This window comes from Podarcis pityusensis (assembly GCF_964106645.2).
Source record: "Podarcis pityusensis genome assembly, chromosome: 15".
Taxonomy (NCBI): domain Eukaryota; kingdom Metazoa; phylum Chordata; class Lepidosauria; order Squamata; family Lacertidae; genus Podarcis; species Podarcis pityusensis.
This window is the reverse complement of record NC_138040.1, coordinates 38486687-38503639: the sequence shown is the minus strand read 5'-3', so window position 1 is coordinate 38503639 and position 16953 is coordinate 38486687. Positions and strand designations below refer to the sequence as shown.

General features: G+C 46.8%; 1 protein-coding gene and 1 long non-coding RNA gene across 3 annotated transcripts in view; one reads left to right on the top strand and one right to left on the bottom strand.

The window, feature by feature from the left end:
- Window positions 1-16953, bottom strand: part of LOC308463917 — a 49183-nt gene that overhangs the window by 17972 nt on the left and 14258 nt on the right. The window lies entirely within an intron of this gene.
- LOC308463818 (prolactin-releasing peptide receptor-like) lies at window positions 1942-15726 on the top strand. 2 transcript variants are annotated; one of them, XM_080982583.1, is made up of 3 exons: window positions 1942-2061; window positions 7293-8182; window positions 14278-15726. In XM_080982583.1, exons 2-3 carry the CDS (start codon window positions 7764-7766, stop codon window positions 14909-14911), a joined length of 1053 nt encoding a protein of 350 aa, XP_080838709.1. In that variant the 5' UTR covers window positions 1942-2061; window positions 7293-7763; the 3' UTR covers window positions 14912-15726. The 2 variants fall into 2 exon arrangements, with proteins under 2 accessions (XP_080838709.1, XP_080838710.1); XM_080982584.1 differs by lacking the exon at window positions 1942-2061 and having other exon boundaries at window positions 6310-8182.

Below are 16953 nucleotides of genomic sequence, written 5' to 3'. Positions count from 1 at the left end.
TTCCCTAGGGGACAGCATAGATTTTCCACCAAGCACATTAATCTGTTTTAATTGTGCAAACCTACATTTCTGGTATATGATAAAATCCCTGTCACAAAACACTAACAATCCAGAGGTGGCAGAGTTTCTTATTATGGCTGCTTTTATAGGGGGGTTTTGGGGGGGGGGTGTATGTGGAAAATAGTACATAGAAGTCACCAAGAGGGCAACTATCCTAAAAGTCAGGTTATATTTTAATGAACAAATAAATACTACAAATAAAGTGCCTTGCAAGAAAGGTTCCAGTCAGAATCCTCAATTTGGACAAGATATTTTATTGTGCAGATCTACTAAGGGAAAAAGGCGTTTCCGTGCGCTGCTCTGGTTCACCAGAAGCGGCTTAGTCATGTTGGCCACATGACCCAGAAGCTGTACGCCAGCTCCCTCGGCCAATAAAGCCAGATGAGCACTGCATCCCCAGAGTCGGTCACAACTGGGCCTAATGGTCAGGGGTCCCTTTATCCTTACTAAGGGAAAGCACGCGAGCAAATCTATGCCTGATCATTCCAGTTAGAGCACTCCAATTGGAGAATAGCCTCTTCTAAAGCAACTACTCTATTCCGAACTTAAAAATGGGAAGCGTAATGCTGGTGATCAACAAAAGAGTCTTAAAGACTCTCTCAGGGCAAATCCAAAAAAATGTAGTATAAACACATACAATGGGGAAACACTGGCTTACAAGCGCTCCAATTGAAGAACAGCCTTTACCAAAGCCATGGACTTTGAAGACGCTCAAACTCAGGACGAAAGGGAGAAACGTGCTAAGAGGAAGGCACAGGATCAACTCCTGCTCGGAAACCTATGTCCCCACTGTGGAAGGACGTGTGGATCCAGAACTGGCCTCCACAGTCACTTACGGGCACACGCACCATTAAGACCATATTCATGGAAGACAATCTTACTCGGCTATGAGTGATCGCCAAAGAAGAAGATGGTCAGATTGCTGAATAAAGAGGACTGCAATCAAATATGGTTAAAGTCCTTAGACCTCCTGATTTGATGAGCTGCTCAACACCTGCCTGGCATCATCCTTGGAACCTTAGAAAAGGAAGGATATTTTTCTAATTAAAAGAAATAAAAACAGTAATTTCTTTTCTAATTAAAAGAAATAAACAGTAGTTCAGCACACACACACAAACGACACAGGCAGTGATTCTGCTGCCAGTTATTGCCTGCATTTTAACTTAGTGGGAGACCAAGAACCAGTGGCGTAGCGTGGGTTGTCAGCACCCGGGGCAAGGCAATTTGCGCCCCCTAACCCGTGGATTTGTGCCCCCTAACCCTAACCCCCAGATGTTGCGCCCGGTGAGGCCGGCCCCCCCTGCACCCCTAACCCCCAGATGTTGCGACCGGTGCGACCGGCCCCCCCTGCACCCCCCATGCTACGCCACTGCCAAGAACAAGTGAAAATAGGACAGGCTTGGGTGACAGGTAAGCACCTGATAGCCATCCATTCTCCACCTGTGCATCGTCTTGATTTAGAGATGATAGACATCTTCAAACATCTAGAGGGCTGTCACAAGAAAGATGGAGCAAGCTTGTTTTCTCCTGCTTCAGAGGGTAGGACCTGAACCAATGGCTTCAAGTTACAAGACAGAAGATTCCGACTAAACAGCAGGGAGAACCTTCTTGGAGGCTTTGAAGCAGAGGTTGGATGAACATCTGCCATGGATGCTTTGGTTGAGATTCCCCTGCATTGCCGGTGGTTGGACCAGATGACCCTCAAAATCCCTTCGAGCTCCACTAGTCTATGATTTTCTGAGATTAGAACGCCATTACGTATTAGAAAAACTGTAGAGAGAAAGAAGATAGAGGAACCAGCAGAGGGGGCTGGTGAACCGAAAGCTTGCTTAGACCTGAATCCACCAAGCGAAGAGAGTACAGTACACATTTGGAACACAGGAGGGATAAAGCCTGAACGTTTTGCTCTCTCTTGCTTGCACACACTTTCTCTTGCACAGACCCTGTGTGCTAGGAATCCTTAGCTTGTCTTCTTATCCTCTCTTGGCTCTGCTTGTTCAGGTCAGTAGAATGAAAGAAAAAACTGCATGGTTTCCTATTTGCAACATATGCATGCCAAATTGATCCCAGGCAATAAGAGCATCCCCTCTTTCTTTTCATTTTCTCTCCTCGTTTCAAGTTTGGGAGTCAATTAATAATATTTTTTTAAAAGGAACTTGCTTAAAATGATGTCAAAGCTTTGTGGTGAGGTGTTGCAGGGTTATAGTGTCCATTTTGTTTTTAGAAACCTTGTTGGTAAAAAGTCTTCCAAAAGTTCAGAAAGTGAAGAATGCAGTTCAGAAGTAGTGTTTCTGGCAAGTAGAAGCACTAGCTTCTGTAGGGGAGGAGGGGCTGAAAATGAGAGTTTGCTTCCTTCCATTCATAGTACTCTGCTTTTGTCTTTTGGTGTTCCTTCTTAGGGTGGTGTGTGTGTGTTTGGATAGAGGTTCAAAGTATGTGTTTTGTCCTCAATGGACCATGGAAAACAAAGGTTCTGGGTCTTAATGCTGCAATCATAGGCATGCACCCTTACTAAGGACAAGCGTTGTCCCATTGAAACCGAAAGGACTTACTTCTGAGTAAAGAAGTCTGAGACGGCACTGTAAGCACACTAAACTCAACAAAGCTTGCTTCTGATAACCTTGTTCAGGATCAAGCTGGGAAAATATTTAATGTTCTTTCGGAAATGTTTTCTGAAGAACCTCCTGTAGCTCATAGTGCTTCCGTTCTGAAAAGATTTTCATGACATTTATTAGGGGAGAAAGCAACAACAATCAGTACCAACTCAGCATGAGGTGGAAGGAAGATGTATTTTTTTGAGCTGCCTTCCGTAGGATTCTGTGCCCAGAGCAAAATTCTATTTTCCATTTTATAAAATGAAGCCAAAATTAAGGATATGCTACAATATCATATGTGGCTGCTCTCTATAACTGTATGCATATTGAATAATGTAAAGCATGCCCACCTAGTTACTGTTTCGGTTAAAGTTGTTGCTGGCATCCATCTGTCTCAAGAGACAATGGAGTGTGCCACCAGGGGTGAAGTCAAACCTCTGGAGAATCACAGCACCTGCTGTGGCTGCAGAGGCAGGGAACCCGAAACTGCTGCCCCCATGTTGTTTTTGCTGCATTAGCAGCACCAAAGTGACCTCTCTGGGGTACAAGCCTGGGGAGTGTGTATGGAGGTCCTGGGTTGCCCAGACTAGAAGACCCCTCCTCTCAGCCTTGCTGATGTGGTCCAAAGGAAAGGAAAGCAATCGGTTTGGCACCAGCTTGGCTGCAGGAGCTGCTGGAAGGAGGCATACAATATGCCATCCAGTCATCTTTAGGGACTCTGAATTTGTGTGGGGTTTTCTGCTTAGCATTTTCTTCACCCAAAGATGTGCTGCAAGGCAGCAGTGGTGGAGCTATTCCCATGAATGAGGATAGCCACAAGGCGGTAGAGGTTTAGGATCAGAATTTTCCTTCTCCTAGATGAGCTACTTTCCCAGGCTGATGGGCCCCATCTGCCCTTCACTTCCCTCTACAGCAGGGGTAGGCAACCTAAGACCCAGGGGCCGGATGCGGCCCAATCGCCTTCTCAATCTGGCCCGCAGACGGTCTGGGAATCGGTGTGTTTTCACATGAGTAGAATGTGTCCTTTTATTTAAAATGCATCTCTGGGTTATTTGTGGGGCATAGGAATTCATTCATATCTCCCCCAAAATATAGTCTGGCCCCCCACAAGGTCTGAGGGACGGTGGACTGGCCCATGGCTGAAAAAGGTTGCTGACCCCGGCTCTAAAGCATGTGTAGTAACCGCCTTCTTGACCGTTGGACTTAATCTCAGTCACGTTTGCTCAGTCCGCCAGAGCCTTTCTTCAACTACAGTGGTACCTCAGGTTAAGTACTTAATTCGTTCCGGAGGTCCGTACTTAACCTGAAACTGTTCTTAACCTGAAGCACCACTTTAGCTAATGGGGCCTCCCGCTGCTGCTGCACCGCCGCTGCACAATTTCTGTCCTCATCCTGAAGCAAAGTTCTTAACCTAAAGCACTATTTCTGGGTTAGCAGAGTCTGTAACCTGAAGCGTATGTAACCTGAAGCGTATGTAACCTGAGGTACCACTGTACAGGAGAAGTCCTTCACTCGCTGAGGGTTTGAGACCCATTGGCTACCCTCACCTGGTTTAGCCGGCCAGTTGAATCTGTTCCTGGAGCTTGGCCATTGTCACATGCTGGCAGCTTCTAGGAGCCACAGGTGAGAGCTGAGTGCAGGGTGGGGGTCACAGGTGATCAAACTACTACCCCAGGAGGAACACGACATTCCCCACCCTTCCCTTAACATGCCATACAGCTCTAGTTAAAGTACTGTAGTGATAAAACAGCTAAAGGTTTTGTAAATGTGCCCATAAAAGGCAGATGCCTTGCTGCTAGACACTAAGAGTTATATCCAACTAAGTTCTACTCAAAGCAGACTCACTGAAATGAATGAACCTGTTGGGATCTCCTGGTTCACGCTTCCCCCAGATTGCATGCCTGGGGCAACAGCCCCCATGGCATCCCCCCCCCCCACCTGGTGCATGATGTTGTGCATATGATGTCACGCAACGCTGGGCCCCTTCAATGTGGGGGCAAGTCAGTGCCCCTGCTACACTTTTTGGAGTGGTTTAACAGTTGATTCCTCTTCCCAGCGAACTCCATAGTCTAACTGTGCACTATATGAAGAATTGCTTTCTTTGGTCTGTCCTGGATCTTCCAACATTCAGCTTCATTAAATGTCTGTGAGCCCTAGAGTTATGAGAGATGCAGAAAGGCTTTTCTCTATCTGTTTTATTTTATTCACAGGTGGAGTAGTAAAGTGCAGCGTGGTAAGAGGGAAAAAACTCTGTTTACTACCCCTTACTTTCTGTCTGATTCATTGATCTGTGCTCCTTTCCCCAAAGTATTTGTGTATTTTACATGCATTCATTGCTATGCAATGCAGGGACCACTGTGCCTCCCATTCAATAGATAGGAGTTTGTTTAACCGTTTAAATGTTGGACAGATACACCCAGTGTAAAAGATAAAGGGACCCCTGACCATTAGGTCCAGTCGTGGACGACTCTGGGGTTGCGGCGCTCATCTCGCTTTATTGGCTGAGTGAGCCAGCATACACCTTCCGGGTCTTGTGGCCAGGATGACTAAGCCACTTCTGGCCAGTGGCGTAGCGTGGGTTGTCAGCACCCGGGGCAAGGCAAGTAATTTGCGCCCCCTAACCCGTGGATTTTAGCAGGGGGCAGAGAGCTGCGAGTGCGAGCGCCCCCCCATGTTGCGCCCGGTGCGCCCGGCCCCCCCTGCACCCCCCACACTATGCCACTGCTTCTGGCGAACCAGAGCAACAGACGGAAACACCATTTACCTTCCTGCCGGAACAGTACCTATTTATCTACTTGCACTTTGACGTGCTTTTGAACTGCTAGGTTGGCAGGAGCAGGGACCGAGCAACAGGAGCTCACCCCGTCACGGGGATTCGAACCGCCAACCTTCTGATCGACAAGTCCTAGGCTCTGTGGTTTAACCCACAGCACCACCCATGTCCCAGATGGATGGGGTTTATGGGCCAAGGGAGCCGGCATGCTTTCGAACACCCAATGTAGGTGGTCCTAATTGGCAGCTACCAAGCAGTCTTCAAAGGCAGTCTCACATAGGACTCATTGTAGTAGTCTAATTTGGAGGACGCCAGAGCATGGATAGCTCTCATGAAAGGGGCTCCCTGTTGCTGGGCTCTCTTGTGAACAAGCTGAATCTATGAGCACTGCCAAACTGTGAACACTACTCAGGGGCAGACAAACTGGGGAAGGGCCATGGCTCAGTAGCAGAACACATCAGTAGCATGCCAGGCTCTGGCATCTCTTGTCTGAAACCCTGAAGACTTGTGGGCAATGGGCAGGGCTGGCTCAAAATGTTTTGCTGCCTGAGGCAAAGGCCACAGTGGCGCCCTTCCCAAAGGCACATACAGATTGACAGTTGTATTTTACCCCAGTACTGGTGAAAGGAAAATACCTTTCATTGTGCTGGAGGGCAGCAGGCTAGCATAGTAGGTACAGGGGAGGCCACATGGCACTCATGGCTGTCTCCTCCCTGTCCCTCAGCACCTGCTGTCCGAGGCAGCTGCCTCATTTTGCCTCATTATAGGGCTGGCCCTGGCAATTCGTGCAGATAGTACTGAACTAGATGGGTCTCACTTTTGTGTAGGCAGCTTTTTATGTTCATATGCCCACCTGCAGTATCTCTGTCTTAGATTCAGCTTCACTTTATTGCCTCGCATCTAGTCCCTTTATCTACCTATCAAATTTTATCCTTAACGCTGGGAAACAGATCTGAAAGATAGCAACTCATAGAAAAGGGACCCTGTGTGCTTCATAGCTGAGCCTTTGGGTAATGTTCAACTAACCTGTGCCATTTGCACAAGGATTTCTGCTTGCGCGGTAGGCTTCACCTCTCTCCTCCCCTCACATACACCTTATATCCTCCCCAACTCTGCTCCAAGTGGTTGGGGGAACCCTTAGAACAGATTTAGTGGGGTGCTGGGAAAGTTCCACTATACAAGCAGAAATCTTTGGGTTGACGGAACATTCACCTAGCGCTACTTGACAAAATAAGTTACACCGTAATAAAAGTTAACGGTTATTTTCGCTGCTGTTTTGCCTTGAGAGCTCTCAGAGAGCTGCCTCCACTTTAGGGATGGGAGAGAAATTTAATTCCATTTGCATTTAAAGGAGAGCATACCTGATTAGCGCTTTCCAAACAATAGCTGCGGTGCATTTCTCCAAGCAAGTAATGTGTGCATATACTAGGGTAACGTGCGCATATAAATGCATACAGTATATCCATGAAAATAACACGCAAAATGCATTCTACTAGGGGGAAATTGCTTTGCAAAAATGTGCATAGTGGGATAAATTTGCAGTACAATGCTGTTGAATTTTCACCAGACTTTCTTTTAAAATCACAAACTGATGTCGAAATGTAGAGAACTGAACTTATGGTTTGAAAAATGGTAAACTGAAATGGACAGATTTACACACCCCTACATCACAGTGGGATGTTTCCTACCAAACTGCAATTGCTTTGTGGCAAAATTCTGAAGCTCTCCATCTAACATCTCTCTGGGCTTGTCATGCCTTTTAGCATATTTTCCAGTTTGCTTGTCTTTAGGGGAAAGCTGTTTACCCGATTCCTTGTCATTCTAAACCTCCTTTTCCCCGCTTCCTTCCCTATCTTATCTCTCAGACACCAGTGGAACCAGTCATTCCCCTGAAAAGTAGTAGCAATGCTGCAATTTTGGAACACAAGAGCCAAATAATGAAGAAGCAACGGAGGCAACCCAGAAGAAAATGGAAAGGCATCAAAGTGGGGGAGGATATATTATAGCTTAATGGGTGTAAGTGAGTCAAACTTGAAAGCATTTCATCCTGCCCTGCAAGCTGTGATTGCTGCAGAAGTAAGCTCTTCAAAGGGTAGCCTGTGAATACAGATTTGCATGAGAAATAGAAGATGACTTCTGGCACCAGGCAAGCTAAACCCAGTATTCCTTTTGTGCAATAGATACATCAGCCTTTCATCCCTGAACAAAATAAAGGAGTCAGTCATCCAGGGCCCTGTGCACACAGGGTGGACCCAAAGCCAACTTCAGAAGACTTGCTTCACTGCAGTTCCATCCTCCTTGTGTTTTTAAGTGCAGTCCCTGGTTGCTATCAACTGATGGAATCCGCTGGTCGCTGGGACCATGGCCCGTCCAACGGCAGCACCTATGAGGTTGAGCTCAGAAACGGCTCCAATTCCACTTCTCAGTTTACTGGCGTGCAGATGATCCAGTCCTTCAAGCCTCTGATCATCCCCTGCTACACTTTGGTTGTGCTGGTGGGCATTTTTGGGAACTATCTCCTCCTCCATGTTATCTGTAAGACTAAGAAGATGCACAATGTCACCAACTTCTTCATTGGAAACCTGGCCTTTTCTGACATGCTGATGTGTGCAACCTGTGTCCCTTTCACTCTAGCATATGCTTTCAACCCCCAGGGATGGGTCTTTGGGAAGTTCTTGTGCTATTTTGTGTTCCTGATGCAGCCCATGACGGTATATGTGTCCGTCTTCACCCTCACGGCTATCGCAGTAGACAGGTAACTGCTTCCTGAATGATTCATCCAGATTTGGATCCCCTATCCCCATTCCCATCCTTGCTGCCAGACCACCATGTCTATTGATAGCTCCAGATTGCTCCAGGTCAGGGATCAGCAAACTTTTTCAGCAGGGGGCTGGTCCACTGTCCCTCAGACCTTGTGGGGGGCTGGACTATATTTTAAAAAATAAATAAATGAACGAATTCCTATGCCCCACAAATAACCCAGAGATGCATTTTAAATACAGTGGTACCTCAGGTTAAGTACTTAATTCGTTCCGGAGGTCTGTACTTAACCTGAAACTGTTCTTAAGCTGAAGCACCACTTTAGCTAATGGGGCCTCCTGCTGCTGCCGCGCTGCCAGAGCACAATTTCTGTTCTCATCCTGAAGCAAAGTTCTTAACCTGAAGCACTATTTCTGGGTTAGCGGAGTCTGTAACCTGAAGCGTATGTAACCTGAGGTACCACTGTAAAAGCACACATTCTACTCATGTAAAAACACGCTGATTCCCGGACCGTCCACAGACCGGATTTAGAAGGCAATTGGGCTAGATCCGGTCCCCAGGCCTTAGTTTGCCTACCCATGCAATAATACTTTTCAGAAGGACTTGCATTCAGCCACTGCTTTGACAGAAGGCTGTTCGTCATCAATCACAAATGTTTTCCATCAACGTTCTGCACTTTTGTTGCAGCCCAGTGGGTTGCATCTTAAACTCATCTTTTCATTAAAGAGATGTAATTACCTTCGGGAGGAAATCCAGCTGAGTCTTTTCTCAACAAGTTGGGGAAATGAGCTCTACACGAAGTGGCAGAGGCTCCCCAAGGTTTCAGGTGGGAGCTTTTCCTAGCCCTACTTGCAAATGTGGGACCAGGGCCATACCATCCCATTCTGCCACCTGAGGTGAAACAGGAAGGTGCTGTCCCCCTGCTGCGCGCCTGCCAAAGCCTCACTTACCAGGGTCGCATGGCAGTGACTTTTGGCAAGATCTCCCTGTGTAATTCTCACGAAATCTCACATGAGCTCAGTGAGATCTTGCGAGATCTCGCTGGAAGCCACCACTGCTGCTGCTTCTCCTCACCTCTCCTGCGGCGCTGCCAAGAGCAGCCACACAGGGTTCCATTGCCTGAAGCAGCTGTCTCAATCCACCTCATAGGTGGGCTGGCCCTGCCTGGGACCCTCTGCAACCTTGTGAAGCCTGCGCTGTAACCCCTGAGCTGCAGCTCCTCACAGAAACTGGCCCTTATATCACGATGATTGCAAACGAGCCCATCTCTTTCCTGGGTTTTGTGCTCCGCAGATGCCCTACTGTTTTAACTTGACCAACCCAAGGGACGTTACAGGGCAGCAGACATTAAGTAGGTACTTTCTCCTGCTGTCTTTCCAATTTGGGACCAAACCACAAAGACATCGCTGGCTGCTTGCCGTTCCCACTTTGTGAACCATCTTCCCTCAGTACCTCACAGTTGCCCTTTCCCACTGCAGGACCATCAAGCTCTCATCATGTTTCTAACTTGTGACGAGCCAAGTAGGCGAACAAGCTAATTTCGTCCCCACTCTTCTCCCCAGGTGGGTCTAGTTGAGCCAACAGGGTAAGACCAGAGAATGGTGCCTATTTGAGCTGTCGCTGAGTTTTCTCAGCGATCAAAGAAGGAAGTCTTTGCCTGCTAGGGCTTTGGGGTATTTTTGCACTGCTGGGTATAATTTCCAACCTCTGGTTAATGTTATGATAGTTTATTTGCTGCAGAGAAACAAATTGTTCAGGTGGCTGAATGTAGCTTTTCTCTTTGAAAAGCAGGACAGTGATGTAAAAGCTAACGGGGGTGGGGCATGGATATCTTTCTGATAGGATGTTTCCATGGCAACATAAATCTAGTAGGCAATGGTAATATAGGAAGCTGCCTTTTATGGACCACTGGTCCACCCGGCTCAGTGCTGTCTACACTGGCTGGCAGTGACTCTTTGTTGCCTCGTCCAAACAGTACACTTAAAGCATTGTTGTTGTTGTTGTCTAGTCGTTTAGTCGTGTCCGACTCTTCGTGACCCCATGGACCAGAGCACGCCAGGCACTCCTGTCTTCCACTGCCTCCTGCAGTTTGGTCAAACTCATGCTGGTAACTTCGAGAACACTGTCCAACCATTTCATGCGTGGGTCTGTCTTGCAGCAAGTTCTCTCTGGGTATAAGTCTGGCTCTGTTGATCTGTTGTCTAACTTCATCTGCTGGGTATTTTAGTTCTGAAAAGGTTTGCTGTAGATCTCTTAGGTGAGAGTCTCTGTCTGTAGAATTGGAACAGATGCGGCTGTAACGTAGTGCCTGGCTATATACAATGGACTGTTTGGTATGTTTGGGATGGTAGCTAGAGGCATGTAGATATGTTTGTCGGTCAGTTGGTTTACGGTATAAGGTGGTGTCCATGCGCCCATCCTGTATTTTTATAGTAGTGTCCAAAAAATGTATTTCTTGCATAGATTGATTCATTGTAAGGTTTTAAATCATTTAATGATCATTTAATGTGGGGTGAAAATCATTTAATGATTTTCACCCCACAATCAACCTTACAATGAATCAATCTATGCAAGAAATACATTTTTTGGACACTACTATAAAAATACAGGATGGGCGCATGGACACCACCTTATACCGTAAACCAACTGACCGACAAACATATCTACATGCCTCTAGCTACCATCCCAAACATACCAAACAGTCCATTGTATATAGCCAGGCACTACGTTACAGCCGCATCTGTTCCAATTCTACAGACAGAGACTCTCACCTAAGAGATCTACAGCAAACCTTTTCAGAACTAAAATACCCAGCAGATGAAGTTAGACAACAGATCAACAGAGCCAGACTTATACCCAGAGAGAACTTACTGTCCAACCATCTCATCCTCTGTCATCCCCTTCTCCTTGTGCCCTCCATCTCTCTGTCCTCTGTTGGTCCTCTTTCCCAACATCAGGGTCTTTTCCAGGGAGTCTTCTCTTCTCATGAGGTGGCCAAAGTATTGGAGCCTCAGCTTCACGATCTGTCCTTCCAGTGAGCACTCAGGGCTGATTTCCTTCAGAATGGATCGGTTTGATCTTCTTGCAGTCCATGGGACTCTCAAGAGTCTCCTCCAGCACCAGAATTCAAAAGCATCACTTCTTCAGCGATCAGCCTTCTTTATGGTTCAGCTCTCACTTCCATACATCACTACTGGGAAAACCATAGCTTTTACTATACGGACCTTTGTTGGTGATGTCTCTGCTTTTTAAGATGCTGTCTAGGTGATGCCCCTTTAAGAGCCATGGCTCCCCCTAAGAATTCTGGGGACTGTAGTTTGCTAAAGCTGCCGAGAGTTCTTGGGAGATCCCTGTTCCCCACAAAGAACTACAATTCCCATGGTTCCCCAAGAAAAGGGATTGACAGTTCAAACACTCTGAGAATTGTAGGTTACAACAGCCTGAGATTATTTTAAAACACGATTAAAGAGCCTGTGTGAATAAAAGTGTCTTCGCCTGGCACTGAAAAGACCAGGCACCATAGGCAAGCATCTTTGGAGAAGCTATTCTATAGCCAGGGTGCCACTACGGAACACATACATGCAGGTGTGTGTGTTTGGGGAAGCTGGGTGCACTTGCTCTGGGCCTTAGAGGGCTAAGCCGGCCCTCCAGCATTGAGCTGCAGCCCCAGTCTCAGCATGGTGCATGCAAAGTCTGCGCCAGGGGACAGCTAAGCCCAATAGGCCTGGAGCGCATGGAGATTGCGCCCTCAATTGCACCAAGGAGTGCTCTGCAACACATGTGTTCTTAGGCAGATGGGTGCATGTGTGAAAAGGTTCCCTGAGGTCAAGAAGCCTGGGCTCCACCTGACAAGGCAGATACAGGGACGCTTTTCTTCTTCCCTCTCACTGAGCTCCTTGAAGTTCCAAAGGGCTTCAAGGAACATTTTGACTATCTCTCAAAGCCCAAGCTTTAGCACACTTCAGAGAGGGCAGGGGGAAACACATTTGGAAAAGTCAGATCTAAAGGAGTGTTCTGGCTGGTTGGTGAGTTTCTGGAGAGGCTGGTAGGAACCCTTCTGTGCAACACCAGTCTTCCCGCTGAATGGAAATAAAAGTCTGTGTTACTTCATTGCCCCACAATACCTACTTTCCCACGTGACTTAATTCAGCAACGTGGCTTCTGATGGAATAAATTGCTGTTCCCGAGGAGTGGCGCTTTTCTGGGGTGGAAGGCTGTAATTTCCATCACCAGCTTTGCCTTGTGACAGTCTTTTCTTGTTTAATTAACTTGCATAGAAATGGAATATTATTGAAATCAGAACAAGGGGAACAGTATGTTTGACTAAATACATGGGCCTTGTGCTGCTTTTGTGTGCAGCCCTGGAATTTTCTGGGGCTGATCATTAGCCATTTGCTAGTACTCTTAGTGTTTCTGGTGGTTCTTGCTGAACTGCAATATTGCCAGCATTGCTCTAAAACAGAAACCATTTATGGCCCGTGCCAGGGATGGGTGGGGGTGGGGAACTCAACCAGGATCTGAGTATAGCAAGAGCTGTCAAAGACGTCCAAGATGGTGCAAGTGCTATTTGGAGAAGGCAGCCAGCAGCTATAGTTCTGCACCTGCATCCCTGAAAATAGGACCCACTGAACTCAGTAGGATGGTTTCCCAAGTAGACATGTAAGGGGTTTTGCTGCTCACAGTGAGCATGCTGCATGAACCAGGGAATGTACCCGAGATTGCTGTTGCCTTTGTCTCTGACCCTTCCTCTAAGTTGCTCAAGACATAAGACATAGAATTATAGAGTTGGAAGGGACCTTGGGGATCATTCATTGTGGCTACTGGTCTTATGAATTGTGTCGGCAGCATAGATTATGGTAGGATAGCAAGCTTTTGAGAATTCTTTGTCAGGAAGGGAGACCATGCTGCCCTACCTTTTTACAGAAGTACATTATTATTATTATTATTATTAGTTTATTTTATATGCCACTTAATTATTATCAGCATTATTTATTCAGTTTATTGGTGGCTTGACATATAAGGAGTCTCCAAGAAACTTACAAAATTTTAAGAGCAGAAAGCATACCTTGAAACCAGGAAAAAAAGAACGCTACAATAAAAGCCATACAATAATCTATAAAACAGACTCAATAAATCAGTAATATATGCCAAAACAGGCTTCTAAGCAGTTTACAAAATATAAAAACCAGTTACATAAATGTTAAATTGTAAGCATTAATCCCATTGAGATTTAAAAACATGCATATATATATATATATATATATATATATATATATATTTTTATATAAAACAAAATTAAAACAATCCCATTACAGTGGTACCTCGGGTTACAGACGCTTCAGGTTACAGACTCCGCTAACCCAGAAATAGTACCTGGGGTTAAGAACTTTGCTTCAGGATGAGAACAGAAATCGTGCGGCAGCAGCATGAGGCCCCATTAGCTGAAGTGGTGCCTCAGGTTAAGAACAGTTTCAGGTTAAGAACGGACCTCCGGAATGAATTAAGTTCTTAACCCGAGGTACCACTGTAAAAGAATTAAAACAGGAGACTCTGCAAGGGAAGCCAGGCTGCTCTCCTGTAGGCAGGCTCCCTCTGGTTTGAGGTTGCAGCTGTTGGCCACTGATCTTAAGTATCTTTAACCATAAGGAGCTATCCTCTCTCCCACTGGAGCTGGGGGGGGGGGCGTAGCTCAGTGGCAGAGCATCTGTTTTGCAGGTAGAAGATTCCTGGTTCAGTCCCCAGGGGGTCCAGGTAGGAGTGGGAAAGATCCATGCCCCAAACCCTGGATACTTGCTGCCAGTAGACAGTACAGAACTAGATGGACCAATGAACTGACTCAGGATAAGGCAGTTTCATTCATATACAATCATACCTCGGGTTACAGACCGCTGAAACCCGGAAGTACTGGAATGGGTTACTTCCGGGTTTCGGCGGTTGCACATGCGCAGAAGCGCTAAATCGCTATACTCCAACTCCCATCCTCCCTGTCCTTTGGCTGTGGTTGATGGGAGTCCAGTGATATCCGGAGGGCTTTCGTAAGAGAAAGCAGCAGGAGGGATGTCACTGTCTTTCCTCTCGTCTCTTCCCTAGGTACTACACCACTGTGCACCTCCTTAAGAAGCGCATTTCCTTTACTACCTGCGTGTACATCATCGGTGGGATCTGGCTGCTCTCGGGTGCCTTGGTGGCCCCTGCTATTGCCCACACCTACCATGTGGAGTTCCAGAAGGAAGGCTTTGCCATCTGCGAGGAGTTCTGGATGGAAGAGGGGAAAGAGCGCCTGGTCTATGCCTACAGCACCTTGATCATCACCTACATCCTCCCCCTCTCAGCTGTCTCCCTCTCATACATCTGCATCACCATTAAGCTGAAGAACCGTGTTGTGCCTGGCCACCCAACACAGAACCAGGCGGAGTTTGACCGCCTGCGGAAGAGGAAGATCTTCCGCCTGCTTGTGCTGGTGGTGGCAGCCTTTGCCATCTGCTGGCTCCCCATCCACGTCTTCAACGTCCTCCGTGACATTGACATCAACCTCATCAACAAGGACTACTTCCTTCTGATCCAGCTGCTCTGCCACTGGTTTGCCATGAGCTCTTCCTGCTGCAACCCCTTCCTCTATGCCTGGCTGCATGATCGCTTCCGAAGTGGATTGAAAGAGGTGTTCACCTTCAAGCAGAAGATCATGCCCACCAATAACTGTGTAGCGGTCAGCGTAATGCTCTGACATGCTGGACTTAGAGGAGGATCCATGGCAGTTAGTTGGTGGGGGGATTAGTTGTTCTTAGCTCATAAGATTTGCACTCTCTAGCCCACCAAAGCTCAGTCTTACGAACTGGAAGAGCGAAGCCTCTTGAGCAAAAAGTCCACCGCCTCTGTAGGAGAAAGGTTCTCCTAGAGAAGACCCTAAAAGCACCCAATTATTTTTCCATCTCTCCCTCTTTCATACACATGTGTGCATGCACACACACAAACATACACACAGACAGAATCTGCAATGAGATGTTGCAATATGGAGTGGTTCTGTTCAGGCTGCCAGCCAGCCGGGCATACCATTTTCCAGAATATTCCATTTCATCCCTGCTTCTTCATTTTTGAGCATGTTCAGTCCTCATTGGACTGTTGTGAGGGAGGGGAGACCTTTTTTGGGAAGGGGATAATTCTTAAGTGCTGTTTTGAGTCCATTATTAGTATATACAATGATCTATTAGTATATACACACATGATGGTGACGGCAGATGAGACTCTGCAATGTGAAGTGCTCCCGTTTAGAGTCAGCTAGGCCCTCTTCCATCCAATTCCCTCTCCCCCATTTCCTTACCCTTCCCAAACAGTCACACAGCATTCTGTGGCAACTGAGAATGCTGAATTCTCCTCAGGCTATTGGACTAGGTGACCCCGGGGTCTCTTCCAACCCTACAAATCTGTGATTCTATTTTCTATAGGCCCTTGAACCCTTATATTTCCAAATAAATAAAAATTCCTTCCGGTAGCACCTTAGAGACCAACTAAGTTTGTTATTGATATGAGCTTTCATGTGCATGCACACTTTTTCAGATACCAATGCACACGAAAGCTCATACCAATAACAAACTTAGTTGGTCTCTAAGATGCTATTGGAAGGAATTTTTTAAAATTTTGTTTCAACTACAGCAGACCAACACGGCTACCTACCTGTAACCTTATATTTCCAGTTCATTGCATGCTGTGCCGTTTGCACAAAAATGCTTTGGCTCATGTTTTAAGTAGAGTTTCTCTTGACAATTCCCAATATACTACCTGCTATAATCACACGGCTAATCTTAGGGCTTTACAAAATAATCCCATTTTTCTTTAGGCTTCAACAGCCGTGTGCCGCCTTTAATATTTCCAGCTCTTTCCCACATCCTGCAGATGCAACATAACTTGATTTTCATCCTCTCTGGGAATGTGTGATTGCTCTTACTACATTCTAATCAGATTACAGCCAACATAAACACCTCACTTCTGAAGCAGTCCAGCCGTAATGACGTACGTTCCACTGCTTTTGACTCATCCCTCCCTTTCCACGGAACACAATTTACAAAAGTGTTGATATCTTTGCTAGAGCAGGTACTGGATGTCAGAAGGACAAAGGCATGAAAGGATGGCTCTCTTTCAGCCCTCCCACAGGGCAACCGTTAAAACATGCTGGATGAATTCTGATTGCTTCAGGGGCATTCACAGGAAAGATAATTGTAGATGCTGCTGCTTAGATCCTTGTAAACGTAAGTAGAGCCCTGCTGGGTCAGAGCAAAGAGCCATCCAGTGCAGTTTCCTGTTCCCAAAGTGGCCAAACCACATGCCCATGAGCAAGACATAAGAATATCCTGCTCATGTTCCCCAGCCACCCATGGATTGGAAGACAAGAAGGGGCCTTACACCAAGCCAGACCACGGCTCCATCCGGCTCAGTACTGTTTACACCAGGAACAGGGAAGCTGTGACCCTCCAGATATGGCTGGAGTGCCACTCCTATGCTCCTTAATCAATGGGCATCCTGGCTGGAGCTGATGGGAGTTAGCCTCCAATAATATCTGGAGGGGCACTACTAATTGGTAGTGGCTCTCCGGGGTTTCAGACAGGAAGTCTCTCCCAGCCCCTATCTGGAGATGCTGAGGACTGTGTTCTACTATTGGGCTATCATAGGCACCAACTCTATGGGGCTAAGGACAGCTCAGCCACCCCCAGTATGCGGAGATAGGGCTGAGCCCCCCCAATCTTGAGGGGCTGGGCCCTGCCAGGTCTCCCC

Coding starts and splice junctions, on each gene's coding strand:
- LOC308463818 (XM_080982583.1), top strand. CDS start 7,764: ATGGAATCCGCTGGTCGCTGGGACCATGGCCCGTCCAACGGCAGCACC. Junction 8,183..14,277: donor ACGGCTATCGCAGTAGACAG/GTAACTGCTTCC, acceptor TCTCTTCCCTAG/GTACTACACCACTGTGCACC.